The sequence below is a fragment of the Pogoniulus pusillus genome, chromosome 13 (genome assembly GCF_015220805.1).
Source record: "Pogoniulus pusillus isolate bPogPus1 chromosome 13, bPogPus1.pri, whole genome shotgun sequence".
Taxonomy (NCBI): domain Eukaryota; kingdom Metazoa; phylum Chordata; class Aves; order Piciformes; family Lybiidae; genus Pogoniulus; species Pogoniulus pusillus.
Window position 1 is genome coordinate 26,532,932 of NC_087276.1, and position 27,441 is coordinate 26,560,372.

At 45.3% G+C, this 27,441-nt stretch overlaps 1 protein-coding gene across 2 annotated transcripts; it reads left to right on the top strand.

The window, feature by feature from the left end:
- On the top strand, window positions 1-27,430 carry SNX8 (sorting nexin 8). Of its 2 annotated transcripts, none has more exons than XM_064153683.1 (11): window positions 1-151; window positions 8,315-8,505; window positions 11,472-11,589; window positions 16,039-16,160; window positions 16,498-16,578; window positions 18,122-18,282; window positions 18,865-18,997; window positions 20,029-20,097; window positions 20,892-21,041; window positions 21,925-22,074; window positions 22,800-27,430. In XM_064153683.1, exons 1-11 carry the CDS (start codon window positions 94-96, stop codon window positions 22,911-22,913), a joined length of 1,347 nt encoding a protein of 448 aa, XP_064009753.1. In that variant the 5' UTR covers window positions 1-93; the 3' UTR covers window positions 22,914-27,430. The 2 variants fall into 2 exon arrangements, with proteins under 2 accessions (XP_064009753.1, XP_064009752.1); XM_064153682.1 differs by lacking the exon at window positions 1-151 and adding an exon at window positions 847-1,011.
- The last annotated feature ends 11 nt before the right edge of the window (window positions 27,431-27,441 follow it).

The following is a 27,441-nucleotide window of genomic DNA, read 5'->3' on the forward strand; positions in this document are numbered from 1 at the left end:
CCGGGGAGGCGGCCTCACCCCGCCCGCTCCGCCCGCGCTGACAGGCGGGCGCTGCGGAGGAAGGGGAGGGCGGCCGCCGGGCCCCGGCCTCACATGACTGCTGCCGCGATGGACGGCGAGCCGCCCGCAGGCACCGTGGGCGCCGGCACAGGTACGGGGCAGCGGGCACCCGCGGGGAGGGTGTGGGCGGCGGGGCAGCGGCCCTGATGCCGAGGGCGCTGTCCCGTCTCTGGGCGCGGGGTGATGAGGCTTCTCGGGGGGGGGGTCGGGGCCGCTACGCCCGCCAAAACTTGAGGTAAAGCAGGCATCGCCCTCTCCTTCCCTCCCCGGGGCGACGGGTGCCGGCCCGGCCCGGCCCGCAGGGGAGATGCCCTGCCGTCAAGCTCACGGCGAGCCCCAGCCGTGCCCCATGTCGTGGTGCCGGGGAGTTCCCTTTCGCCTGCCAAGGTAGCCTCTGGTCCTTCGTGCTCCTTAAAGGGAGTATATTGGTGGGCGTCCCGGACCGGTGGGTTTGCCGGGCCCGGGGCAGGCGGGGGCTCGGCGGGCAGCGCTCGGCGGCCGGTCGCGTCCCGCCGCCCGGAGGTCAGCTTCGCGGGGAGCCCTGCTGCTGGGGCTAGACCCGCTGCCGGGGCTTACGGCGGGCACCAGCCAGAGCTTTTCCTCTGGAGAGTCGTGCGGCTGAGCGCGTCTGTGGGTGCTGAAGTGACCTGACTAAGCACGCTTGCACCCCGCCCGCCTGAGCGGACCCGGGGGCACGTTCGGCGTGCGGGGAGAATTACGAAGCGGTTCAGCAGGCGCTGTCGCGGAGTCGCGGACGGAGGCCACGTCTCCTCTTTACTGACCCAAGCCAAAAGCAGCTCCAGCACGAAGAGGAAGGAGCGGCTCCAAACGCTGAAGTTTTAAGAGCGTGGATCTGAACGTGCGCTCGAGAAACTTGCAGCCAAATGCTGCCAGCGCTTGGTGTGAAGGGAGAAACAGAGTGCTGGGAGAAGGAAGAAAATCATGTGCCAGGTGCATAACAGTTAAACTGAGTGAGGGCAAACTGCATAATACAGTTCTCTAAAGTTCTCTTAAAGTGGATGAAGCTTCATACTGGCAGCTCCTGCTCTGTGCATAGTGGGGTTTTTTCTATTTGGGAAGGAGGAGTAGTAGAGCTCACAAGTGCATAAGCTGTATTTGGGGGAAAATAATTTGGGTTATATCCAGGATCCAGTGTGAGTGTGCTTTTGATAGGCCTGTGATGCTCCTGATGCAGGTAATGCTTATAAGTAAATTATTTTGGAATATTCCTGTCTAAGACTCATGTAAGATATTGGCATATTGAGCAGCAGCCTTTGTGGAAAAAAAAATGTCCTACTGTACCAAAGAGAGAACTCGTTCAGGTATGTCTGTTAGAGAGTCACCATCTGCTCCAGGAACCCTATAGAGATAAAACATTGTCTCTGATTGCTCTTGATCCGATTAACTTCCATGTTGGTGATGGTGCTTCTGTAACTGTCTGACCTGCTTAGCATCATTTAGAGAACCTGGCTTTCTTTGACAAAGGTTATGTTTTGACCACTGAGAGAAGTGGTCTAATGATCTTCAGCTGAAGAAAAACAGCGCTGTGAAAGCAACAGTAGTTTTATTCCTAACGCCGCTCTGCGAGTTCACTGATCTTGGAAGTTTCACACCCTTATATAACTTTCTTGGAGATCAGTAGCTTGTCAGCAACTATTTTGGGAGGATTGAAGTCTCCTGAGTAAAAGAGCCCTGACAGGAGTTGTTGGTGCCCACCTATGACTGCACATAAAAATGCTGCCTTTTATATTTGACAGGGTTAAAAGTTACACAGTCAAGAGAAAAGAATAATGTCCAGTACATTAAAGTCAGTTTTGCAAAGTCACTTATATTGACTTTTTGGGTTTGTGGTGGTGGGGTTTTTTGTTGTTTGGGGTTTTTTTTTTAGCTTTTGCTCCACTCGAGGCTGTTTTGCAATGATTTGCAGGGAGCTAACCCAGGTGTGTTGGCTGGGAAGGGAGCAGGGTGTCTCCTTTTCTTCTAGTGGTCAATATTTAACTGTTTGTGCAGCCTGTAGGAGGGCCCTAGCAATTGCAGGCCGGAGAATTTGCTCGCAACCACACAGATTTCCCCTGCAATCTTCACATTTCGGTGGGTTGGTGCAGTTTGGTGGAGAGAAAGCTGCTGGTTACAGACGTGGAACTGATACAAAAGGAGGGGACTTTTTGCTGATTTGCAGTTGAGATGCGAATGAGTTTGTTTTAACTATAAAATGTGTGAAAAGGCCATGGGGAGACTGCAGAGTGTGGAGTGGCATGTCCTGTTTTTAACGTCTAAATGTTAAGTTTTTCCCCAGCCTAATTAAGAGGGTGAGAAATGTGGAAGGAAGATGAGAAGTAAACTTACAAGATAAACAGTTTCTCCTGGTGAGATTTTATTGACCTGTATTAAGGAAGAAGGATTGTGAAAACTCGGTGGTTTTGGAGCTAAGTTAAAATGCCTTTGTAAAAGCTTCCTGGAGAAAGTTGAATGTGTTCCTGCATTTTGGGTGTGAATTACTACACTTTCAATTTCTTTGTTAGAGCTGTGTGAAAACAAAACCATAGTTTAGCCATCTTCCATTGTAAGCTGGGAAACTGCCCTAGTGAGGATTTGACTTTTTGCGTCTGTGGTCTTTGTGGGCAGTCTTTGATGGATTTTTCTCCTCTAATCCTGTTATTTCTTCAATGTGTGTAGCTTCATCTCACCTTATTGTGTTTGCTATTGCTTGGGAGTTGTCTCTTCATGGCTAACTTGTGAAAGGAATACTTTCCTTGTATTCCCAGACCTGGGAAAGTGCTTAATTAATCACTTGATGAGCTAACAGCATAGTCAAAAGAACAAGGTATTGGTCTTTAAATGAGTTCTTTATTCTGTTGCACAGATTTACTGTGTGATATTCAACTCGGTGTTAGGTTTATTTTGGTTTTCAATTGTAGTATGTGGTTGTGGTATTTTGAGGAGCGGTTAGAGGTCTGCAGCTATTTGGAATGCAGAAATAATAGTGCTTTTTAAATTGAAATGAAATAAAGCTTAGATCACCTCACCTGTTGTTGAGTTGTAACGAGAAGTAATGACTTCTCTGCTTCATCTTGGAAAAGCAGAGTGCTGAGGAACAGTCTTAGATGGGAAAAGAACCCAAACAAATGAACAGCCACCAAAACCATAGCTATGCCAAACAGCTCAAAAACAAAGCAGGGGGGGAACCCCCTTTCCCCTGCCCCCAAACAACCAACATTAAAAACCAAACCAAAACTCCTCAGCCCAGCCAGTGGAGGATTTGACATCTGCACTGAGAGAGCTGTGGTGGTTTGTTTGGGTTTAGTCGGTTGTGGTTATTTTTTTCTCTAAAGGGAGATAAATAAACTGTTAGAGCCTGTTTTCCAGCACCCCATTTTATGATAGGATGTGTATTATTTTGGCTTGTTTTGGCAGTGGATGGCTTGTATTTACAGGGGAATCGTTAGGAGGAAGGGACACTTACACAGTCTCTGAATCAGAGCAAAGCTAAATAGGATTATTTTTCTCACATCCAGTAAGAAGTGGGTACCTCTCTCCCATGCAACACAGCTCTGCATATCAGTTAGCTTAGTCAAACAAAACAGACTGATTCCTTTGCATTGCTCCACTCTAAATAAGAGTTGCAAGAGTTTAAATTCCTCAAAAACCCCAAACCAGTCACAGAGAAAGAAAAAGCAAAGCCATTATTGGGAACAAAGTTTTCTTTGCTTTTTTTTTTTTCCTCATGTGTGTGTGACTTCTGTTTTTCTTCTTGTGCTTTTGGGGGATTTCAAGTTATGTAAGAAGTTTTTAAAAAGAAATGTGAGGCAGGGAATCTGTTTGAAGTTGCAGTTGAAAACTGCAGCAGCTTTCAGAGAGGTTGATTTGGGCACTGAGGTCTGGAATTATGGAGGAATGTGTTTGACACAATAAGGGGAGAAAGGCATTTCCACAATTCCTGAGACTTTTCATGAGAAGACAGAAAGGAAAGGGAAATGCTGATGAATGACATTTACATTGCTGCTTTAGTATTCCTGGCCCAGGACCTTGTAGTGGAGCCTGCATTTTTACCAGGGAGAAATATGAGGTCTATGTACAGAAATAGTCAATTCTGGTACTCCCTAAGTTTCCTGTGAGCTCAATCACCTCTGCTCTGCATGGCTGTGACTTGGGGTGGTGGGCGAGAAACCTTAGCTATTTCTCTTAAAGGCTTTGCTTCCTTCCAGGCTCCTTTCCCTTCCTAGAAAATTAGCTCCTAACATAAATAATTCTACAGCACTTTCTGCTTAAGTATGTCTAATAAATGTAGCTGATTAGCACTCTGGTGTAATAAAGAGTTGTTAGTTGCAGCCATCTGTAAAATGGAGATAGAGCCTCCAAATTTGGTTGTCAGAACTTAAGGAGGGAAGGGAGATCTCTGCTGTGATTTACTACCTATGCTTCCAGCTCTTGAGTTGCCTTTCTGTACTGGATGTGCTTGCTCACAAGCTCAGCTAATCAGACACTTGAAATCCTCCTTTGGGTTTCATAAATGTGTGATTTTAGCCATTTCCATGGAGGAAACTGATAACTGTGGAGGGCAGGTCTCTGCCTGGTTGCACAAACGGGGGTGATGAGCCTTGGGCACTAACTAAACCATGGAAGTATGTGGTATAAAGTAGCAAAGCTTTCCTATGTCGCTTGTTCTCAGGGCAAGTTTCTCAACTCCTTTCAGTCCAAAGGCTACCTGACTTGTTACCAAACAAGCAAAAAAGGTTTTGCAGTGTTTTTATAGCTGTTTTCTTTTACAACCAACCCAAAATCTAGGCCATCCTTTTGAATGCTTCTTTCAACTTGTTGCCTCTTGTTAGCTTCTTGTGTGCATAAATATGTGTATTTTTTTTCTTTTTAACTTCTCCATCAAATTATTTTCAGTTATACCAGGCCCTTTCCTGGTATCTTATTGACAACAGATTGAGAAACTGCTGTTGCAAAAGTCTAGCCAAAAAAAGCTGATTTTTATTTTGGCTGCTTCCCTGTGTTCCAGGGGACCGTTGCATAGCTGGTTTCTGTATTCACTTGCTGTTTTATGTATATAAACTTCACTAGATAATGATCTGCTGAAACCAAAGGGAATGTTTTCAGAATTAGCTGTTCTCCAGCAGGCAGTTCGTGATGGGGAGCGTTAAGTGTTTCGTTACAATGCATGTAAATCCTTTTACTGGGTGAACACGGGAGCTCATACCAATGAGTTCCACTATTATCCACCATTCCTGGCCAGAGCCCTCGAGGCTGTTCCTGAATTGACTCTTTAGTAAGTAGAATGAAAAATGGGCTGAAGAATACCATCAGTATATATTGCTCTGCAGGGTTAGAGTTAATGCCACCGTAAGTGTTTTCTGAAAGAGATTACAGCTGTTCCAAAGTCATCTTATTGTGCTCTCAGACCAGTGTTTGAGGGTATAAATTCACTCTGGGTAGCTGTCTTCTTGATATGGAACACGCTGAGATTATTAATTAAACAGTAATTAGTCAAACTTGTTTGTATGGTTGTCTGATTTGTACCATTTCACACATTTAGACAAGGCTGAGATCTAAAGCAGCTACACAGTATTTTGGGAAGAGCCAGGTGTGTGAACTGCTGAAAAAGAGAAGGTATTTCCTGTAGGTGAATTTTAGAAAGCCAATTTAGAGAATAACTTCATGGAAATGGGCAAAGTACTACAAATGAGAAGAGCAACGTGACTGAATTGTCAAAGAAATGCTGGGTCTTGGCCTGATATCTCCATGGGGCTTCATTCTGTAGTGGTCTTACAGGGCCATGTGGGTTCAGATCACTGCAGTGAGTCAAAGAATTCTTCTCAGCATCTGGTTGGGGTGTTCAAGAAAAGCCTGGATGAGGCACTTAGTGCCATGGTCTAGTTGATTGGATAGGGCTGGGTGATAAATTGGACTGGATGATCTTGGAGATATCTTGCAACCTGGTTGATTCTGTGAATCATGCTCCATGTTCCAGGACTTGCAGATGAAATACCAAAGGATTGGTGGTTCATCCTAGAAGTATTTTCTCATACCTATCTTTTGCCACTGGGAGTGTCAGTAGTTTACTGGACAGTGCTGAGCCCCAGTTTAGAGGGGTGATGAAGCTGATGAGAGTCCTGGAACACAGATCTATGAGGAGAGGCTGAGGGAGCTGGGGTTGTTTAGCCTTGAGAAGAAGAGGCTCAAGGGTGATCTCATTGCTGTCTACAGCTACTTGAAGGGAGGCTGTAGCCAGGTGGGGTTGGTCTCTTCTGCCAGGCAACCAGCAACAGAAGAAGGGGACACAGTCTCAAGTTGTGCCAGGGGAGGTCTAGGCTGGATGTTAAGAGGAAGTTGTTGGCAGAGAGTGATTGGCATTGGAATGGGCTGCCCAGGGAGGTGGTGGAGTCACCGTCCCTGGAAGTGTTCAAGCAAAGCCTGGATGAGGCACTTAGTGCCATGGTCTGGTTGATTGGATAGGGCTGGGTGCTAGGTTGGCCTGGCTGATCTTGGCGGTCTCTTCCGACCTGGTTGATTCTATGATTCTATGAAAGCCCTGCTTTGTTGGTTGGCCAGCAGAAAGATAGAAAACAGGCAGAGTGAACCAACAGGCAAGAGGAGCATTGTATCAGTAGAGATTGGGGCTGCTCTCGGAGAGTAGGTGGGTTGCACTTTGGCTGGCCTCACTTTGAGAGCCTACCTTGCCAGTGACTGCCTCTGCAACTTGAGAGGCTTTAGTTTAGCATCACAGAGGAGTGGAATTCTGTGTAAAGCCTGTGAGTGTCTGCACGCTGGAGGAGCAGTGACATTTCCTGTGTCACGTTGCATTTCACTGATGTGTCTTGAGCAATTAAACCCAAGAATTAGAAGGGTGTGCACCCAGAGAACCGCTGCTCTGGGAGAATGAGGCTGCCTTGTTTCAGAGTTCTCTCTGTGTGTGTGTTTTTGACACTTGCTTGTGTGGTTTGCTCTGCCTTGCTGCCCCATGACAGGTCAGGTGGGCAAAGGTTTTTCTACACTGCATTCTGAATTTTCTTATTTCCTTTCCTTCTGAGTTCAGCATTTGTCTGAAAAGTGGCTACACAGATACCTTACCATTTTATCCAGCAGCATCCCATGTCAAGATCTCATTAGCTTGCTTTACATTACCTTGAATTTCTGGCAGGTGGCTGGGACTTTTTAGAAGCTGCTGTGTAGGTGGGGTTAGTAGGTGATATATTGGTCTATGAAGGCAGAGGTGTTAAGACTTGCTTCTCTGAGTCACGTTAGCAGGAATCCGAAGCCTGATGAGACATGTGGGATAAGGTCATTTGTCCTGGATTTGGTATGGTTTCCTTAAGTAGTTTTAAAGAGCAGAGAATGAAATGTCTATTCTCAAGCTGCCTCTCTGAGGAGTTGGAGATTACCTGTTTTCTCCATTTATCAGAACCTAGAGCATGTGAAGAAACAGGTGGTGGAGGTCAGTGCTGCAGACAGTCATTTGATAAGAGAGTACTCTGAATCTTTACCCCTTCTGTGATGTAGTGCCCATATTCTCAGCTGGCCAAGAATCAGTAAGGGTCTTTCTGTCCAGCAATGTTTTAATTCACTGTTGAAAGCTGGTTTTTAGCTACAAGCAGTGGAACAGATCTATCTGAAAGATTTTACCAGAGCTTTTTTGTTGTGATTGAGGAACTGTTGAGTTGGTAGCCCTTATTAGGAACTTTTTTCCCCCCAGCTCTTGAATTTAAGTGCATTGACCTAGTAAATGAGTGTAACTCGCACCCGCTCCTGCACAGTGCCATTGAGTTTAGTACAATTATGTCAAATGAAATGCCTCCTTCCTTTGTGATGCCATGTAAAATGATTGCATTAGATTTCTGCAGTGCAGTAAAATGACACGTTTGCTTTCCTTCCATGAGTTGTTCTAGGCAGGATCCAAAAGTGCTGAGCTAGGATTTTGTTCATTTTGGCAGATCCTGCTGTGGTGGGAGCTGGACAGACAGGAAATGCAGGCCTCTCTGCTGATTCACAGAACGAATTTGGCCTGTGATTCTTCTTCTGCTTAGCAGAGATGTCTTTCTGACTCGGGATAATTGGTGGTGCTCTTGGGTGTTGTGAAGAGGGAGGTACCAATGTCCTGAACGTGTGTGAAGTAGCATAACCTCCTAGGGGAGTGGCTTGAGTGTTGCATCACTGTGGGAGTACTGAGCAAGGGAACAGAATCTTTTAAGACTACATCTTTTACTTTATCTTATCAGGTCTACTGGACTGTTTTTTCCTTTTTGTCTTTTAGATTTGGCAAAGCCTCCAGTAAATGAACCGAGGGAACCGGAACAGTTTCTAATGCAGGCACCCCAGGGAAATCCACTGCTTCTTTCCCACACCCTGCAAGAGCTATTGAGCAAGGATAGTGTGCAGGTGGAGCTTATACCTGAGAAGAAGGGCCTTTTTCTGAAACACGTGGAATATGAGGTTTCCAGCAAGGTAATGAACAAGCTCAGGTCTGGGTGCATCCACTTGAGAATGTCTGTGCAGCTGCTGTTGACAGTCTCGACTGACCCGATCGATGTCTTGGGGCATGCTGGTTTTGAGTGGGCCAGAGCTTACTTTTAATGCAGCAGCACTGTGCTTTCCTGACCTGGCTTTCTGCACTATGAAGCATCTTGTAACTCAGCTTTGGTGGATGTTTTGCTAGTTTACTTGGTTGAAACCTGTCCAAGAGCAGGTGTGTGGAAAGTGGATGTTCTCCTCATGGACAGGTGTAGGTGACTGGATGTTCCAGACCGCTTTGAGCCAGTGAAGAAATTGTGTTGGCAGGGTTGAATCACAGAATGTAACTGAAATCCTTTAAGGTGCTGCAAATCCTTCTGCAGACTCTAGGCTGCTTCAAGTTTACTTGCCTCAGTCTGGACCTGTAGTTTCCTCTTTTGGTTTAAGAGAAGGTTGAAGGTCATGTATGCTTTCCTGATTATGAAGCACCTGGTGAAATAGCTTTCCAGTAGCTTCTGTGTGTCCTTTCAAGAATGAAATCTGTCTTCACAGCAGATCATGAGCAATTTACATCTCCCAGGCCACCAAAGCATTAGTTACTGAGTGGCACTCCAGCTGTTGTAGTCACTATTGTACACATTCAGAGACACATTTGGGTCTCTTTTCTTAGTGATGTTTGGGGCTTTAGGTGTCTTTGATTGACACTCTAAGTTTGTCAGACACTGTCAGGAGGGTGGAAGGGCAGCCACAGTGAATGCTTCTGTGGGCTTTCTAGGACTCCTTTTTTATTCTTGTCTGATTTTGGGGCACAGGGCTCAGTGACCTTGGTGGTCTCTCTAGGTTTTGAATTTAGGAACTCATTACCAATTCTTTTCAGTTGCTGTCACCTCCGGTGGCCGTAGCAGTAGCCTCAAAAAGCAGCATAGCTCAGCTTGAGCTTCACCTAAGATCTGCAACACAAATCAAGGCCAGGTTGAAAAGCAGAGAGAGGGAGGCCCTAGGGGTTGTGTCCATCATGCTTCAGTTATGTGCTTCACTCCTTTAGTTTTGAAAATAGTGCCCCAATAAGTTGGGGATGATGTGCAATGCAAATGGAGGGAGATTAAGTCCAGTGTTAGGCAGACTTATTTGCTGTTTCAGTAGTGCAATTTGTAGAAATAGTGTGTGTGAGAGAGGGGAGTTGTGAGTTTCTTATTTATTGATTATTTTAAAAGGTTTTCTACCTCCTAAGTGTCTCATTCTAGATGTTTCCTAATTCCTTTGGAAGGAAAAAAAAGTTCTTTTGGCCTCTTCAATGTATTGATTTAAGAAAGGCAGAGTGAAGGACTAAGGTTTTAAAGGAACTTTCAGTCTTTGTTTATAGATCTAACATCAGTAAGAGGCCTCTCCCTTGTGAGGTTCACTTAAAGCATCAGTCATTTGGGCCAATACTTAACACAATCTAAGACTGTTTTGCCACTTCTGGATCTGAAGCTGATTTAGAGAGAGTGCCTAAGAGCAAGAGCTGAGGGACTTGCAGTTACTTCAAGAAAAGAGCTCTCCAGAGCCCTTTAAGAGTGTCAGCACAATTTCTAAATGTTCTAATTTGGAAGACAGAGTTTGAAGGAGTAACGGGATGGAATCACAGCAGATTTAGGGGTGTTTGTAATTTTGTGGGAAACTCCCTTCTCTCTATTTTGTAGTCTCTTTCATCTTGTGTGTGAAGGAAATCTGACTTACTGATTTCAGTTTTTAACTGAAAATCTTATTCTCAACATTGTAAGTGGTGGATTGATCCTGGCTGAGTGCCAGGTGCACACCAAAGCTGCTCTGTCACTCCCCTCCTCAGTGGGACAAAGGGTGGAAAATACAGTGAAAGGCTTATGGGTTGAGATAAGGACAGGGAGAGATCACTTGCCAATTACCATCATGGGCAAAACAGACTTGGGGAAAGGAGTTTATTATTAATCAATACAGTGTAGGATTACAAAGCCAAATTTTCAAACCACCTTCCCAATTTAAATTTGCTCCCAGTTTTTCTCTCCCTCCTCCCCAGCAGTAGTGCAAAGGGGCAAAGAATGGGGATTGTGGTCAGTTCATCACTCCTCATCTCTGCCACTTTTTCCTGCCCACCTCCTTGCACTCTTTCCCTGTTCCAGCACGGGACCTCTCCCACAGGAGATAGTTCTCCAATGAGCTTCTCAAACTCGAGTCCTTCTTATGGCTTCACTTCTTCATGAACTGCTCCAATGTGAGTATCTTCCACAAGGTGCAGTCCTTCAGGAATGAACTGCTCCAGGGGGGTAACCTCCCCATGAGGTTACAAGTCTTGACAGCCAACCTGCTCCAGCATGGGCTCCTGTGTCTCCTAGCACAGGCTTCCCATGAGGTCACTGCCTAGTTCAGGCATCTGTTCGCTCTGGTGTGGGGCCTTCCATCCTCCATGGGCTGCAGGTAGATATCTGATTCTCTGAGGACCTCCACGGGCTGCAGAGCAACAGCCTGCCTCACTATACTCTTCACTATGAGCTGCAGGAGAATCTCTGCTGTGGCAGCTGAGCACCTCCTCTCCTCCTTCACTGAGTGTCTGCAGGGCTGTCTCATTGCCTTCTTTTGCTGAACGTTTTCACCTTAAATGTGTTGTCACAGAGATGCTGACAGCAGCAGGTCCATCTTGGAGTCTAGTGACATTGGCTCTATGAGACACAGGGGAAGCTTTTAGCAGCTTCTCACGTAAACCACCCCTGCAGCCCATGCAGTACCAAAACCTTTCCAGGCATACCCAAGACACTGTAGTGCGAAAAATGCTGTCTCTGTTCACAGTTGCAAGGTGACTGCCTTTGGAGTCTTCTCCCTCCTTCCCAATACAGTGCCTCTTAAGGGAAGAAATGCTTTGTTTTGGCAGTCTTTGGGTGTGATTTCTTTCTTTCTTTGCTGATTGCCCAGCCTGTTTATTAATTTATTCTCCCTCTTAACTGCAGAGATTCAGATGCTCAGTCTACAGGCGATACAATGATTTTGTGGTGTTCCATGAGATGCTGCTTCAGAAGTTCCCATATCGAATGGTGCCAGCACTTCCACCAAAGAGGATGCTGGGAGGTAAACCTGGGTCTTCTTTTGACTGGAGAGATGGTGCAAACATGGTTAAGGGGGTAACGTGGAAAATAAGCTTCTGCTTAGCTCAGGAAACAGCTTTGATGTTACAATACGAGATTCAGAGGTATGAATTGTTGCCATCCTAGAAATTCCATATGGGTAAGCTATTAATGTAAGACTTCTGTTGGGTTTCTTTGTGTGGAAGGTCAATATCTACTAACTGTTTTGGTAAGATTTGTGAGTCTATGCAAGAGCATGGCAGAGTTGTGGGTGTTGTCTTTTAGGAAAGCAGGTTGTGGTGATGATGAGTGCTGCAGTGCTAAGGGTGTGGAATTGGTACTGTGCTGTTGAAAAGCTGTAGGAGGTACTGTGGTATCAAGTGTCCAGAGTTGAGAAGGTTTGTGGAAATCCCACTGCTTTTCTATGGTGAGAGAAAAATACAGGTCTGTATTAAAAGGTTTAAAACTACAGAGCAGCTGATTGTGTGAAGCCAGCACAATGGCCTCTCCAGTGGGAGCAGGCTTGGTTCCACTGAGTTAGTGTAGGACCCTGACTACTCACACACAGCTTAAAAGCAGCCAGTGAACACTGATGGTAAGTGAACAGCTTCAGCACTGCCTGTTACAGTATTATCTTTGACAAAAGCCTTATGATGGAGGCAGTGGTAATTACACCTTCTTGGTTTATGTACAAAAAGGTGTTTTTCTGACACAGAAACCAACTGCCTTAAAGTAGCTATCACCTTTTTTTTTCTTCCTGTTCTAAAAAGGAGCTTATTGATCTGCTCAAGATAACTCCACACAGGCTGGAAGCAGCATGTCAGTTTGTTCAAGTGTATTTTAGCTGTTAGAATAGAAACCAGTGCAGTATCCCAACACTGAAGGCATATCAAAGCTCCTTCAGGTACCTTTTTTTTCACTAATCTGAAACAGTTGCACTGTTTTTAAACTTTTACTATTTCATATGCTGCATAACTGTGTAAAATCCTGTCTTGTTTTATACTTCAGCTGTGGGGGAAGAAGCTTTTTACTGTTTTGTCTCTTGCCCATGCTGCTAAGTTTACCATGTTTCAATAAATAATTGATTTCAGTCAAGAAGTCAATATATTGCTGCAGTGAGGAGGGATTGGTAAACAGTGAGCAAAGCAGGGTGCAGAGAGAACTAGAACAAAGCAAAATAATAGTGCTCAGAGGCCTCAGTGATTTGATGTCCTTATAGAATCATAGAATGGTTTAGGTTGGAAGTGACTTCAAAGATCATCTAGTTGCAGCCTCCTGCCATAGGCAGGGACACCTCCCACCAGAACAGGTCGCTCAAGGCCTCATCCAACCTGGCCTTGAACACCTCCAGGGAGGGAGCAGCCACAACCTCCCTGTGCAACTTGTGCCAGTGTCTCACCACCCTCACTGGAAATAATTTCTTCCTAATATCTAGTTTAAATCTCCCCTCTGCCAGCTTAAACCCATTACTCCTCATCCTGTCATTACAAGACCTTGTAAATAATTCCGCCCCAGCCCTCCTGTATCCCCCTTCAGATACTGGAAGGCCACTCGAAGGTCTCCTGGAAGCCTTCTCTTCTCCAGGCAGCAGAGCCCCAACTCTCATAGCCTGTCCTCATAGCAGAGCTGCTGCAGCCCTCTGAGCATCTTGGTGACCTCCTCTGGACTGGCTCCAACAGTTTCATGTCCTTCTTGTGTTGAGGGCTCCAGAACTGTACACAGTTTTATGATGGAATACAAACTGTGAACACCTTTGTTTTGGGGTTGTGAAGCCCTGTCTGGTGAATTTGATCTGATTTAAGTGTTCTCAGCCAGGATCAACAGAATTTCCACTTCATGCAACACCTATAAGCAAAGTGACCTCCTCTGACCTCAGTGGAGAGATGTGTGAAAGAAGTGACCAGTATGTATCATTTGTCAGTCACTGTTCCTTCCTTGCACTACCAGTGTAGTGATATTCCTGTGCATTTCTGCCCACAGTTACCCTATGTTTAAGAAAAATCTGACAGGGTGAGTTCCCAGACTCTGCCAGGAATACAGTCCTAATGCAGCCCAAAAAGGAGTTGAGACAGAGGATGGTGATTGCCTTTAGCCCAATGACTGCACATAGAAAAGCTATGTAAGTGGTCTTAATAGAAACTGCAAAGAGGAAAAAGGAAATGGAATGGGCAGTTCTTGTTTCTGAGCAGGTTAATGGGCTGACAAATGGAATTGCAGGACACAGGGTTTGGTGGATTAGTGTAGATGTGTGACCCTTGCAGTATCTTCAGTCCCAGAGGTTGATGGGCAAAGCTGCATGCTTTTTGTACTCAGTATTCTTCTCTGTTATGTTAGTCTTTCATCATGGCCTACTTTATCTGATGAAGAACTATTAGCAATCTGCCCTGCTCATTCTGGAGGACAGCAGCAAATTGAGGAGCTGTGTAGATGACCTCAGAAATCTTCATGTAGGCTAAAAAGTGAACAAAGCAAAATCAAGATCTGCAACCCTAGAGACAGAATAATCATTTGGTGGGAGATTCTGTACAAAGGATCACTATAAAGAGTCCTTGCAGCCAGCAAACTCCCAGCATAAAACCGAGGTAGAAGGGTAATGCCCTATTGTGATCTGGCTGTTGTCATGGGGAAGAGATTCATTCAGTTTTCTTCTGTGTTGCTTTCTTTTCCTTCAATCTTGTTTTGGATTAATTTGTCATCTTTCCTGAAGAACTCCAGGGACATTGATTTACTGCCTTACAGCAGTAAGATAGAAATCCTTCCTGCCTCAGGAAGATGAGCACAACTGTTTTAGCTTGACAAGGACTCGGTGATGGACCACTGCAGATTGCTGGGCATATCTCGCTAAGCGCTTCCTGATATCTTGCGTGACAAAGATGGACACTTATCTGGAACAAGCAACTTAAACCCCTTTATTCTCCTCTAGCCCCAAAGTGTTTACAAGTATGGAGGGGGAACTGAAGCTACTGCTTCAGAATAGTGAGCAAAAACTCCATAATTACTTGTGAGATGATCACTTTGCAAGCAGCAGTGATCCTTGCAGTGGCAAGCAGTAGAGTGTTGTGCTGAGTTTCCAAGTCCCAGACACACTGAGGTCCCCTCTGGCTTCCAGCTACAGATCTCATTCCAAGCAATAAGAATATTAGGAACAGGAATCAGGAACAGTGTGGCCAGTAGGACAAGGGAGGTTATGCTTCCTCTGTACTCAAGACTGGTCAGGCCACATCTTGAGTACTGTATCCAGTTCTGGGCCCCTCAAGAGAGATGTTGAGCTACTGGAACATGTCCAGAGAAGGGCAATAAAGCTGGTGAGGGGCCTGGAGCACAGCCCTGTGAGGAGAGGCTGAGGGAGCTGGGGGTGTGAGGCCTGCAGAAGAGGAGGCTTCAGGGCAGACCTCATTGCTCTCTACAACTACCTGAAGGGAGGTTGTGGCCAGGTGGGGTTGGTCTCTTCTGCCAGGCAAGCAGCAACAGAACAAGGGAACACTGTCTCAAGTTGTGCCAGGGGGGTCTAGGCTGGATGTTAGGAGGAAGTTGTTGCCAGAGAGAGTGATTGACCATTCAGTTGGGCTGCCCAGGGAGGTGGTGGAGTCACGGTCTGTTGGAAAACACGTTGGGTGGAGCGCTATGGGAAGATGACTCTTTGTTCACCAATATGGTTAGATGGTCAAATCCACTTTATTTCCGTCATACAGTGACTTATATGCACTTCTAGCAAGAGGTGTGCTCCACCAAGATTGGTTACAGTCAGAGGGTGCAGAGTTACTTGTAAGGCATCAATAGGTCAGCATACCATAACAATCTGAGGGTCAGCCTCTGGGGCTGGCTAAACTCTGCCCACCTGCAGCTGCACTCCACCCCCTGCAGCTGCATGTGGGGGAAAGCTACCCTGTGCCTGCTGTCTAAACTCCCAAGATGGATTCAAGGACATTCCCAGCACGGGTTGCTCATGTTTATAATTCTTGTGTGCTGTGCTAACAAGAATTTCTCCAACAACGGTCCCTGGAGTTGGTCAAGAAAAAGCTTGGATGAGGCACTTAGTGCCATGGTCTGGTTGATTGGCTAGGTCTGGGTACTAGGTCTGGCCTGGATGATCTTGGAGGTCTCTTCCAACTTGGTTGATTCTATGATTCTATGAATCCTTGTATGTCCATGGTTTGTAAGGTGAGCCTTCAGGCCTTGGATTTGGTTGTTTATCCTGCTTGCCTAACCCACCCTGTGGAAATAACCACAGAGAGGTAATTATGGTGGATGTCAGTGAGATACAAGGAGCCACTTCAATGGATGCTTATTTTGGTGGCCAATCCACAAGATCTGTTTCAGGGAGCTGACATACTGTAGGTAACCATTCTTTGTTTTTTGAGTACTTAAGCAAGGGCTTTAAGTGCAAGACTCTTCTTTCTCAGCAGCTGTCATGTGTGGTGCAAGAGTTGAAATGTAATGTTTATTCCTGCAGCTGATAGAGAATTCATAGAATCCAGGAGGAGAGCACTGAAGCGCTTCATAAACCTGGTGGCTCGACATCCCCCTTTCTCAGAAGATGTGCTCTTGAAACTCTTTCTGTCCTTCAGTGGCTCAGTGAGTACTTGGTAGCAGTAGTTTGAGTCTGCCTTCTTCGCTATCTTAACTCCTTCACTGGGCAGAGAGTTCAGAACTGCTTCAGGGAGTTTTCTTTCAGTACATCTGTCTACAGCTGGAAAGCAGAAGGTAATTTCACTCAGTGTCAGGAATGTGGTGTTTTGAAAGTGATGGCTGTTCTTGAGGGAATGCATATTGTGCTTTTCCTTAAATAAGCCTAATCTGGGTAATGCTATAGTTGCTAATTTGTGCCTTACAATTGCCTTATGAGGCCTGTGTGAACTTCCCGTGTGTTACTTTGTTCTTTCATGCTCATTTGATTCTGTATCTTCTCCAGGATGTACAGAATAAGCTAAGGGAGTTGGTCCAGGGAGTAGGAGATGAATTTATGACCTGCAGATTAGCTACCCAGGCCAAGGTATGTACATGAATTTCTTGCAACATCTTACTTTGTTTTAAATTTCCTGGCCTGGTTCAGGAACAGTGTGGGCAGTAGGACAAGGGAGGTTATTCTTCCCCTGTACTCAGCACTGCTCAGGCAACACCTTGAGTACTGTGTCCAGTTCTGGGCCCCTCAATACAAGAGAGATGTTGAGGTACTGGAATGTGTCCAGAGAAGGGCGACAAAGCTGGTGAAGGGCCTGGAACACAAACCCTATGAGGAGAGGCTGAGGGAGCTGGGGGTGTGCAGCCTGGAGAAGAGGAGACTCAGGGGTGACCTCATTGCTGTCTACAGCTACCTGAAGGGAGGCTGTAACCAGGTGGGGGTTGGTCTCTTCTCCCAGGCAACCAGCAACAGAACAAGGGGGCACAATCTCAAGTTGTGCTGGGGGAAGTGAAGTATACGCTGGATGTTAGGAGGAAGTTCTTTACAGAGAGAGTGATTGACATTGGAATGGGTTGCCCAGGGAGGTGGTGGAGTCACCGTCCCTGGAGGTGTTCAAGCATAGCCTGGATGAGGCACTTAGTGCCATGGTGTAGTTGATTGGTTAGGGCTGGGTGCTAGATTGGACTGGATGATCTTGGAGGTCTCTTCGAAGCTGGTTGATTCTGTGATTCTATGAAATGTCTCTCTTGTCCAGGTGGATCAGTTATAGCATTTGTTGAGTGATGGAGATCTTAGGGAGGAGAGAGTTGCTTCCAAAAGTGTGAAGGATTTTTTAAGCTTGTAATTTTATCAAAAAGATCAGCTAAGTACTTGACTCTTAAGGGCCTGACATTTCTAGCCAAATGCTGGTTCATGAATATGGTAAAGATTAAACAATCCTGCTCAGAACACGTTTTTCAGTGTGTGTTTGTATTTGCATAAGAAGCAAATGCACATACTGCACAACTGAAAAGCTAATATCAAGATCAATGCCTTCCCCATATGTTCATGCCCTCATTCTGTCATCTTCTCCCTGTGGGAGAGTAATTTGGACTGTTAGAAAGAAGCTAGTTGCAAGTTCTCCATATATCTGTTTATCCCAGTGATTAGTGCTATGGCAAGTTTTAAATACACATTCACTCTGTTCATTGAGCAATTTTAAAGCAAGTTGTTGTTCAGGTTCCTGCAATGCCAGCAAAAGGTTTTGCAATTGGTGCTTAATTCAAGTTTTTGCAGAGGTCAGAGAGAGCTGAACTTTCAGTGCATACTTGACTTTGCCAGGCTGGCACTTAGTCATAGCATCAGATCAGAATCTGTGAGCTTGAAACCTTGTAAACACTCTTTTAGACCCCAGATTTTGCCTATTTTGTCTTCACCCAGTAATTGAAGCCCTTACTCTGTAAAGTAGAGTCTTTGTATGACATCTGACTTGGACACCTAAATTGTGAAGCTAATCTCTTCTGAGTTGTTACAGCATGGTGTGGGAGAGCGAGCACGGGAGGGAAGCCGGTCTCTGTCTTTGGTATGCCCACAGTTAATGCATGTGAATGTGCCTCTGATTCATCCACTAGAAATCTCTTTTGCCCTTCTTCAGGACTTCCTTCCAGCTGACATACAGGCCCAGTTTGCTGCCAGCAGGGAGCTCATCAGAAATATTTACAATAGCTTTTATAAGCTCCGGGACCGTGCGGAGAGGATAGCTTCTCGAGCCATTGATAACGCCTCCGACCTGCTCATATTTGGAAAGGAGCTAAGGTAGGCTAGGGGCAAGGGGATTTGCTAAAGTCAGTGTTTATACTGGGGGGGTGGGTTCAGAAGATAAAACTGTTGTAAGTTTTATCTGCAAGTGGTCTGCTAAGAATGTTTGGGGTTTTTTCAATGCATTCTAAGGGTCATCATAATTCAGACTGGATGTAAGGAGGAAGTTCCTCACCGTGAGAGTAGTGAGAGCCTGGAATGGATTGCCTCGGAGGCAGGTGTTTAAAGCCAGGCTGGGTGAGGCTGTGGCCAGCCTGATCTAGGGTAGGATGTCCCTGCCCATGGCAGAGGAGTTTGAACTTGTGCTCCCTTCCAACCCTGACTGATTCTATGATTCTGTAATTGCCATCTTTCCACTCAGGCTGCATTACATAGAGCAAGTTAAAATACAAATACTTTGACATCGAGGTGCTGGTTGTATTGCCTCTTTTCCTCAGGATTTACACAGCTCTGCATTTGTGGTTGTGCTGTAGTAGCTCAGCACTGCCAGATGTTTAAACAGGTTTGAAACTCTGAACTGCTCTCTGCAAATAAGTGGAATTTGTCTCCTAGACCTGAATGCTACTTATCTCCTTCTAGTGCTCTGGGCTCCGACACTACACCGCTTCCTTCCTGGGCTGCTTTGAATAATAGCACATGGGGGACTCTGAAACAAGCCTTGAAGGGTCTGTCTGTTGAATTTGCACTTCTGGCAGATAAGGCTGTGCAGCAGGTGAGTTCTTTCCTTTTTGTAAAGTGAAGGGGCTGCATTGCTGCCTTCAATTTCATCTTGAGTCATGAGCTCTGTGGACATAGGCCCTCAGAGTTATGAGGGAGATTGTAGTCCAGGCTCGCATCTTCAACCACCAGCCTACTTGTTCAAGCTTGAATGAAAAAAGTGGGCTGTGTTTAAATGGAAGGGGAAAAAAAAGGATAGTAATTGGACAAGTTGTACTACTATACTGAGCTGTCCAAAAGTGCTCTGTTCTGTCTTACTCATCTGCAGAGAATCCAGACGAACTTATTGCTGAACCAAATTCTGACATTTGTGTACTTAAACATTACATGAGAGTCATTCAGACAGAAGCATCATATTCCTGTGTAAGTCTGCAGTGTGATAATGACTGTTAGAATAATGTGAGAACATGACAGTCTGGAAAGGAGGAGTAATAGTTTCGTCGTCTTTTCATCTCAATGTGTTAAAACACTCAGCATGCTTTTATAGATCAGTCAGACCAGGTCTTTTTCTCCAGAGTTTATGCTCCTGAGAGTTTTATTGGTTCTTGAAGAGAGGCAGTATTTAGTAAAATAAAACCAAACAAGCAGTAAAATTTGGCTTGGTTGTCTCATCTCTGCCTTCTGATGCATGAACTAGTATAGGGAACATGCAGGTATTTGTGGCCTTCATGGGTTAGTTATCTTACAAAAAGGGAAGGTGAAAGATTGGAAGAACCTGCAAGAGCAACAAGTTCCAGGCAGAGCGAGCTTAAAGGGCTGACGTGCAGGACTGGGAAACTAAGTCCCCTTGTTATAATAGTCAGTCAGTTGGAAAAGCTGTTCCTGCTCCAGTCAGACCTTTGTTCTGCATACTGAAGACTAAACACTCCAGTGACATCTGAAAGACTTTTGATGTAGTTGTGCAAGCGGCGATGTGCCCTGGAGGGTACAGCCCAGGGCCTGCATGGTGTGAGGATGTGGAGAATGGTAATGTCTCTTCTTGCCAGGCTTCCATAAAATGTTGGGTTTTTTTTCCTTGTTTTCCAGGGTAAACAGGAAGAAAATGATGTGGTGGAGAAGTTGAACCTTTTCCTGGATTTACTCCAGTCCTATAAAGTGAGCTCTGCTGTTCTTCTGCCAGTGAAGTTATTTGGAGCAAGCTTGTGCTCTTCAGAGGGTGTAACACAGAGTGGATGGAAAACTGTCTGGGAGGCCAGTTCAGAGGCAAACTGGGCATCTGGTCGAGGGAGGGGAGAGGCTGTTTGCCATAGCTAGCTCTGTAGCCATGCTGATCAGCTCATCTTGTGATGAGGACTTGCCAAACAGCAAACCCTGCAAAGAATCTAAAAGCATGGCTGCTTCAACTATATGGATAGCTAACTCTTGGCTGCTTTTCAGTCAGAGCAGTGAATTAAGTCACTGCTGGTTGGTTTGTGGAGACATGAGTTCAGTTACAAGTGGAAGAGATTTTGTTTATACTAATCTTTCAGTCAAAAGCATTCATTTTTGTTGTTGTTTTGAAGCACCTACTGAAACTGTAAGTGGCAGCCTCTCCTGAAATTCCCAGGCCTGGTCTGAAATTGAAGGACACCGGCAAGCTCTTAGCACAACTAATTGCAGACACTTAATGTTGAGAAGAGCACAAAAGATAAGAGGCCTGATAAGATCCAGAATGTTGGCAGAAGTGATGCTCTAGATTGCCTCTTGACCTTGCTGCTTTGGGTCTAGGAAGTTTTGTTCCTTGAATTCTTAGCTGCCAGTGTTTTTTTTTTTTTACCCTCTTGAAAACAAAGAAACAAAAATGTGAAGCACAGAAATTACATAAAGCATGACTGTGTGTTTGTGTTCCCGAGGTACTTGGCTTGTGTGCTTCCACCGAGTACCTGGTTTTTTCTGCTTTTCCCACAAAGGACCTGTGTGAAAGACATGAGAAGGGAGTATTGCACAAGCACCAGCGAGCATTGCACAAGTACAGCATGATGAAGAAGCAGATGATGAGTGCCACCGTGCAGAACAAAGAACCAGAGTCGGTGGAGCAATTGGAGTCTCGGATAGTGGAGGTAGGGCAGGAGCTGGACTCCTGTAATGGTGCTGCTGTGAATTTCAGCCATGTTTGCAGGAAGCCAGTAGGCTGAGTGGGTAACCTCTGCTTTGGGTAATGTGAGTTACCTGTTGCACTACACGGAAAATCCATTTGCTTTCCTCACCGCTTCCTACTGCCTCTTTGGCAACACAACCTTTGCAGGAGATGTGGAAAGCAATAGCCTGCAGGATGGTGTGCTACTTTGAGCCTAGCTGGAATACTGTAGTGAGAGGAATTAGATGATAGACTGTGAAAAATAAACAATGGTGATGTTTACTTCACTCATAGGCTTGCTGAGATGTATAAAATCAAGAACACAAATATAGGTAACAGAGTTGCTCTCTGGCTCTGGCTGCCTGCACTTCTCTCCCTAACCTGCTATTTGTGTGACTAATCCCTCTGATTCCTAACCCCCCTGGCTGATTCTCCAAACTCGTCTTGAACGTAAGGCAAAGTCTAGGATAAGGTAGAGGGGTGGAAGGGTGATTGAGCACCTCCCTGGGGTTTCTGGGAGGGCTGTCGTGTTTCTGTATTACTTTTAACTTCTATATTTCTGTTTATGGCTGTATATATTGTAAATCCCTGCTTGTATATTGCACTAAGCTGTAAATATTAAGCTTCATTCTAATTTCCAGGCTTGGCTGAGTCTAGTCTGGGTGATTTCTTAAGTGTGTGGGGGGGCAGGTAACACCCAAACCATCACAGATGGAAAGTGCACTTGCTCCTGTATCTAGTTGATCCAGGAACAACTTTTTTGGAGTTTTGATATGAGTTTGAGTTGCTCATGTGGTGAGGAATGCTGTTTCCTCTTTGACACCCTCTTCCTGGCAATGCATTTCACTGAGTTCCTCTTCTTTCAGCAAGAAAATGCTATCCTGACCATGGAGCTGCGGAATTACTTCTCTCTCTATTGCCTGCATCAGGAGACACAGCTCATCCACATCTATCTGCCTCTCACCTCTCACATTCTAGGGGCCTTTGTCAACTCCCAGATTCAGGGTCACAAAGAGGTGAGTGCTTGTGGACTGTGTTCTGCCTCCCAAAATGTCAGTGAGAACTTGTATTTGTTTTTGTCCATGGGCCTTCCTCCTGTCATCATGGCTAATTTAGTAACTTTTTAAGTCATCTAAAGCCTTTCCAGTTTAGGGTGAGAATGAAGCCTGGTCTCTAACCCCTCTAAAAGACCATATCTTCTTGCAGCAAGTTGCTCTGTTTTCCTTTTTTAATTCTTCTTCAGCTCTGTCTAGGGTGGGAGAAGGCCCAGCCACTGAGTAACTGGCTGTTCTCTAATGAGTAATCTGTTTGCTAGATGCGGCTGGGTTTTGTTGTGCTATGCAGAAATCATGCAATGAGGAGTAACTTTCAGCATTTCCCTTATGCAGACTTTCTTGCATTGTAGCACCAATCAAAAAGGGCCAGTCTGGGTCTGCTGGACTTCCCCAAAGTACTTTAGCAAATGTGTTGTGCTTTTGAGCACTCTGAATGTGTGAATGAACACCCCCATCCCTGGAGGTGTTTAAGGCCAGGCTGAGTGAGGCTGTGGCCAGCCTGATCTAGGGTAGGGTGTCCCTGCCCATGGCTGGGGGGTTGGAACTAGATGATCCTTGTGCTCCCTTCCAACCCTGACTGATTCTATGATTCTGTGAATCTGCTGCTAAAACACAGCGTGGATTGGTGATTGCCTGCTCTGGTGTCATGTCTGGTTTTCTCTTCTGTCATCTATTTCCACTCACAGATGAGTAAAGTTTGGAATGAATTGAAGCCGAAGTTGAGCTGCCTCTTCGTGGGATCTACTAACATGCCAACTCCACCATTGTCACCTCCAGAGGGAAACTTCTTCTCCAATTAATGCTCTGAGCACCTAACATAGAGCAAGAAGTGCAGTCAAGAAAGGGGTGGGACCTCTACCTCCAGGTGTTAGAATGAATCCTCCAAACAGCTATTTTTTTTGTTTGTTTTTTTTATTTTGATCCCGCTGCTTTGAGCTGCTCTGATTTAGACAGACTGGATGTGGGGTAGAACGTGGATGTAAAGACAATCTCTTCATTTGGAAGTGCTCTGAGGCAGAACTGATCTTCTTTATCTTGCAGACACTCTTCATGGGGTGAGGGTGCGGTCTGGTGCAGTGAATGCTGCAGCGTTGCTGCCGAAGCCTCTGCACCTTGTACTAACACTCCTCCAGTCTTATTTCTCTGCACACATGCCAACACCTTTCTGAAGTGCTGAGGTGAACAGGATGTTTGAAGCATCTGCTCGTGATGAATTGTCTTTTAAGCTTGGGAGTGCCTGTGTTAGGGGTGTAAGTGCATGAAAGGAAGCTGAGAGCCATCCCCCATCCTGTTGATAGGTGTCTAGATTTGATTTCTTACTGCCAGCCTTCAGCACAAAGTAGGTGACTGAAGTAGCTGGAGTCACTGACCCAGCTGGGAAGGGGTTAGTGCTGCTGTGTGACAGTCATTTCTCAGTGAGGCTGGGCAGGCTGTGCTGGCAGTGTGTTCTGGTCCATGGTTGCAGGACAGCCTAAGGACTTGCTCAGATTTTTCAGTTTGGGGCCAAAGACAGCTGGGTTCAGGAACCCAGAGAGGTTTGCCTGACATAAATGAGAAAATAATTGAATGCAACACTCCATAATGCTGAACCACTTACAGTGTGTGAGCACAACAGCCACATACAGCTTGTTTGGTTTCTTCTGGAGGTTCTGACATCCATCTGTCGAGTAGCTGTTGAGGACTTTCAGAGAGCTGCTGACCCGAGGGCTCAGTGTTTTGTTGGTTCCAATAGCAGATGGAATATCCTGTTAAACCAGCAGACTGGGACACAGTGCTGATAGAGTTCATGAGCAAAAAAAAAGATCAGTTATTTGTCAGGATGTTACTGTCATTCTTCTTTCCTGGCTGTGAGTAGCACTGGAGTGTGTTAGTGAAGGAGAGAAGACAATTAAGTGACAGTTCTCTGTCTCTCTAAAAGTAGCACAGTCCTTGGTAATGGGCTTTTCAGAATGATTGCTGCTTGGCATAAAGGGATTAAACATTCTCCATATTTCACTTTTTGTATCTCCAGTGACTTTCCCTCAGGAGGCAAAGGGTAGGAGAGCTCACAGGTCACGTTACTTTAGGGGAAATTGTGCATATCCTCTGGGGAAACTGTAACTGACAAAACTGCAGGTGGACACAGCAAACCTGTGTGAACAGAACTCTGCTGATCCTAACTTCTCTGGGGGCAAACAGCTGCCAAAGGGGAATGTTGAGATTTGGCTTCTTAGCATTTTCTTTGAGTTGGTAAAAAGGAAGCACACTAAATAAGGATGAATGCTTGTGTCAAACTGGAACCATTACATTATTTTTCCTGTTGGGGAACTTCACCATTAGCAGGAAATGTATTTAAATCCTCCAATCACAAAAGCATTTTGTCTTTCTTTTGGTTTGTGGGTTGTTTTTTTTTCCCCCTTCCATTTAGAAAGTTCAGTGCAATGTGAAGTAATTCCTAGTCCAGGTGGAAATTAGGGATTAGTTTCTTCAGCTAGGAGCAAGGTAATAAGTTACTTGTCCACTTTTGTGAGGCTGGCTTAGCCATTACATACAGCCCTCAAGACGTGGCAAAGTGCAGGTAGGTGGGTAAATTTCTTGGAGGCTGGGCCTTAAGGAGTGTGTAGGGTGTCTGATTTAACAACCTTGCTCAGAATCCATTATTAAAAGCTTTTTATAGCAGCTCAAATGTTAACTCCTGTTAAAATGTTTCCTCTTGCCTGTTGTCCTTGCCCAGTGAAGTGTGTTAGCTGTGAATGGTGGTGACAGATTGGGTTCTCTCTCCTGAAGATGTTCAGAGCAATGCAGAAGAGGTTTGCTCACAGACCAGAGCAAACTGGCTGGGGAGGGAAGTGCTTCTGCAGTGCAGTAACAAAGATAGTATCATCTCAAGAATGGCACCAAAGGTTGTTTTGCTTGACCTTGTCTCGACTAAGAAGACAATTTATGGTTCAAGTGTGGAAGCCTTTTACCACAGTTTCACACACTTCTCACTCCTAGCATCTTCAGGAGGTGCTGGCCAATCATTTGATTAGTCTTTGTACCTGTTCTCCCTCATTTAGTCCTGTTTGCCTGATGTGGTGAACACTCAGACTGAGGAAATGTTATGTGCTTTGGGGCAAGGTCTGATACCTGCATGATGGATCTTCTGTGTAAGGTGTCTGGCTGAAGTAGGTGACCAGGCTATGTTGTGAGGACCATGTGCAAAGTATTAGCTGGAATGAAACTTTGCACTTCTCACCTTTTAGGGGAAGGTTATGATGTTGAACTTCATTTAAAAACAAACAAAATGCTCCCCTGAACAAACAAACATCAAAACCACATTTGGACTTCAGACTAACTCCTCTTTTCCCTGGTCTCCTTCAAAGCAAGAATGCTGCTGTCCCAGCGCACAGGCTGCAATAATGGCAACCACAGAGCACATTGCCTATCAAGAAACTGGAATTGGGCTGTTTTGGGAGAACACCCATTGCTCCACTGCCAGCCCCCACCCCTTTGAGAAGGGCAGTTTTGAGGGTGGGGTTTTCTTGGTTTGATTTTACTCTGTTCACTGAGCATTCTGAGAACAGAGGCCTAATGTTCTCAGAGCTGATATAGCTAAGTGGCACTTTGGGAGTTTATTTTGTACTGGACTGCCAAGCTTCTGTCTAAATTCCTGCACAGACTATTTCATACAACCTGTAGTGTGCAAACCTTATTTCTGGGAGACTGGTCAGTGTGCAAATAGCACCATTATGTTTACCTCATTATGTGAGGGATTTTTTTTTTGCTGTACTTGTTCTGTGTAGCTTAGGGATCTGTCAGACTTAGAGTGAAGCATCAAGTGCAGCTTCCTTCCTCTAGGGGAATGCAGCAGGGAGTCAGTCGAGTTGACTTCAGCTGTCTGTGTCCTCTAGTCAGTGTAGGAGAAACAGTTCTAGTTACCTCCATGTTATTGCCTTCTGCTATATGCAAGTGAGAACAAGACTGAATGAAGTTGGTTCCGTTGCTGGTAGCTGGGTAGATTGCAATAAACACTAAGCAAACCAGATGAACAGAGTGCTTGCTGCCTGTCCAAGAACCGATGCTTCTTTAAGATATAGCGCCAAAGAGTTAATGTGCCTTCTTGAGTGGAAGCTTTCAGGGCATTGCTTGAGAGCAGGGGACTTGCCACTGGCAGAAAAGGCCTCCTGTCTTTATGTCAGTGTCTGTGGTGGAGGTTAGTAAACAGCTGAGAACCTGAAATTTGGCCTGAAAAGAGCTTTATCAGAAGGGCTGTGTGCTTTTGTTGCTCCTGAGGGCTCCTCTGCTTTGAGTTGTGAAGTGGCAATAAACAGGCTTTTTGAGCAGTATGTGTTACAAGCCTTTCCAAACTGGATTTACAATACAACCTTAATCTCTAATCCTTTTTCCCCCCCCATCTTCCATTTTCCTCCTAAGTTGATCCTCCTAGGTTATGTTTTCAGCAGTGCCTTGCTGCATTCCAGTGCTTTTACTCTTGATCGTGCAAGGGGATATTTCCTGGAGTTTGTAACAGGCTAATTTACAATCTTTAGTTTGTGCTGTTTCCTATAAAGACAAAGATCACCATCTGGGGACAAAACTTAATTAAAACATGTCAGTCTCCACAGCTGCTGCAGCAGCAGGAATGTCACATGAGCTCAAAGTCAGTGCTGGTGAAAGCACCTTCATCAAAGGATGGAGCTGACTGCAGAAGAGGGAATAGCAAATAGAGGTGCAAGCCTGAGCCACACTTGTTCTTTTTTTTTTCCTCTCTCTCTCCATGCAATTTACACTTTCCACCAGGAAGTAAGACAACAGGTATTGGCTGCCAGACACTTCCTTTCCTACCACACAGTAAGGTAGCTTGCAAGCTACCTATTGTTTATCTTCTTATGCTTATTTTCTCCATGTGCCTGGAGCCTTTCTCTGTTAGAACAGCCAGAAATCCTTCCTGCTCTGTCAGAACCAGAGACAAGTATCAGAAACTCTAAGTAACTCGGTGTGCAGCACAAAAGAAAAGGTGTTAACTCTTATCTCTTAAGTTGGAGCTGTGGCTTACTGAGCATCTCAAGTAGGGCATTTTTGAGCGGTATAAATTATTCAGAACTGCTGGAGGGAGACAAGAAGCAATCTTGTTCAGAGGGTGTGAATTCTGCCTGCCTGGGATATCCTGTATCTTTGCTTTGCTCAAATAGCCTTATGTATGAAGCACTTTATCCAAATGCAGGAATTAAAGAACTATTACTACAGCTGGTAGACTGGAAATGTTTACAGATCCTGTATTACATTCCAAGATTCTATCTGTAAGTGTTATATGTCTTTGTAAAAGTGTTTAAAACCAACAAAACTTGTGTAAGAAGTTGTGTGTGG

Coding starts and splice junctions, on each gene's coding strand:
- SNX8 (XM_064153682.1), top strand. CDS start 945: ATGCTGCCAGCGCTTGGTGTGAAGGGAGAAACAGAGTGCTGGGAGAAG. Junction 16,161..16,497: donor TTCTGTCCTTCAGTGGCTCA/GTGAGTACTTGG, acceptor TATCTTCTCCAG/GATGTACAGAATAAGCTAAG. Junction 20,098..20,891: donor ATTTACTCCAGTCCTATAAA/GTGAGCTCTGCT, acceptor TTTCCCACAAAG/GACCTGTGTGAAAGACATGA.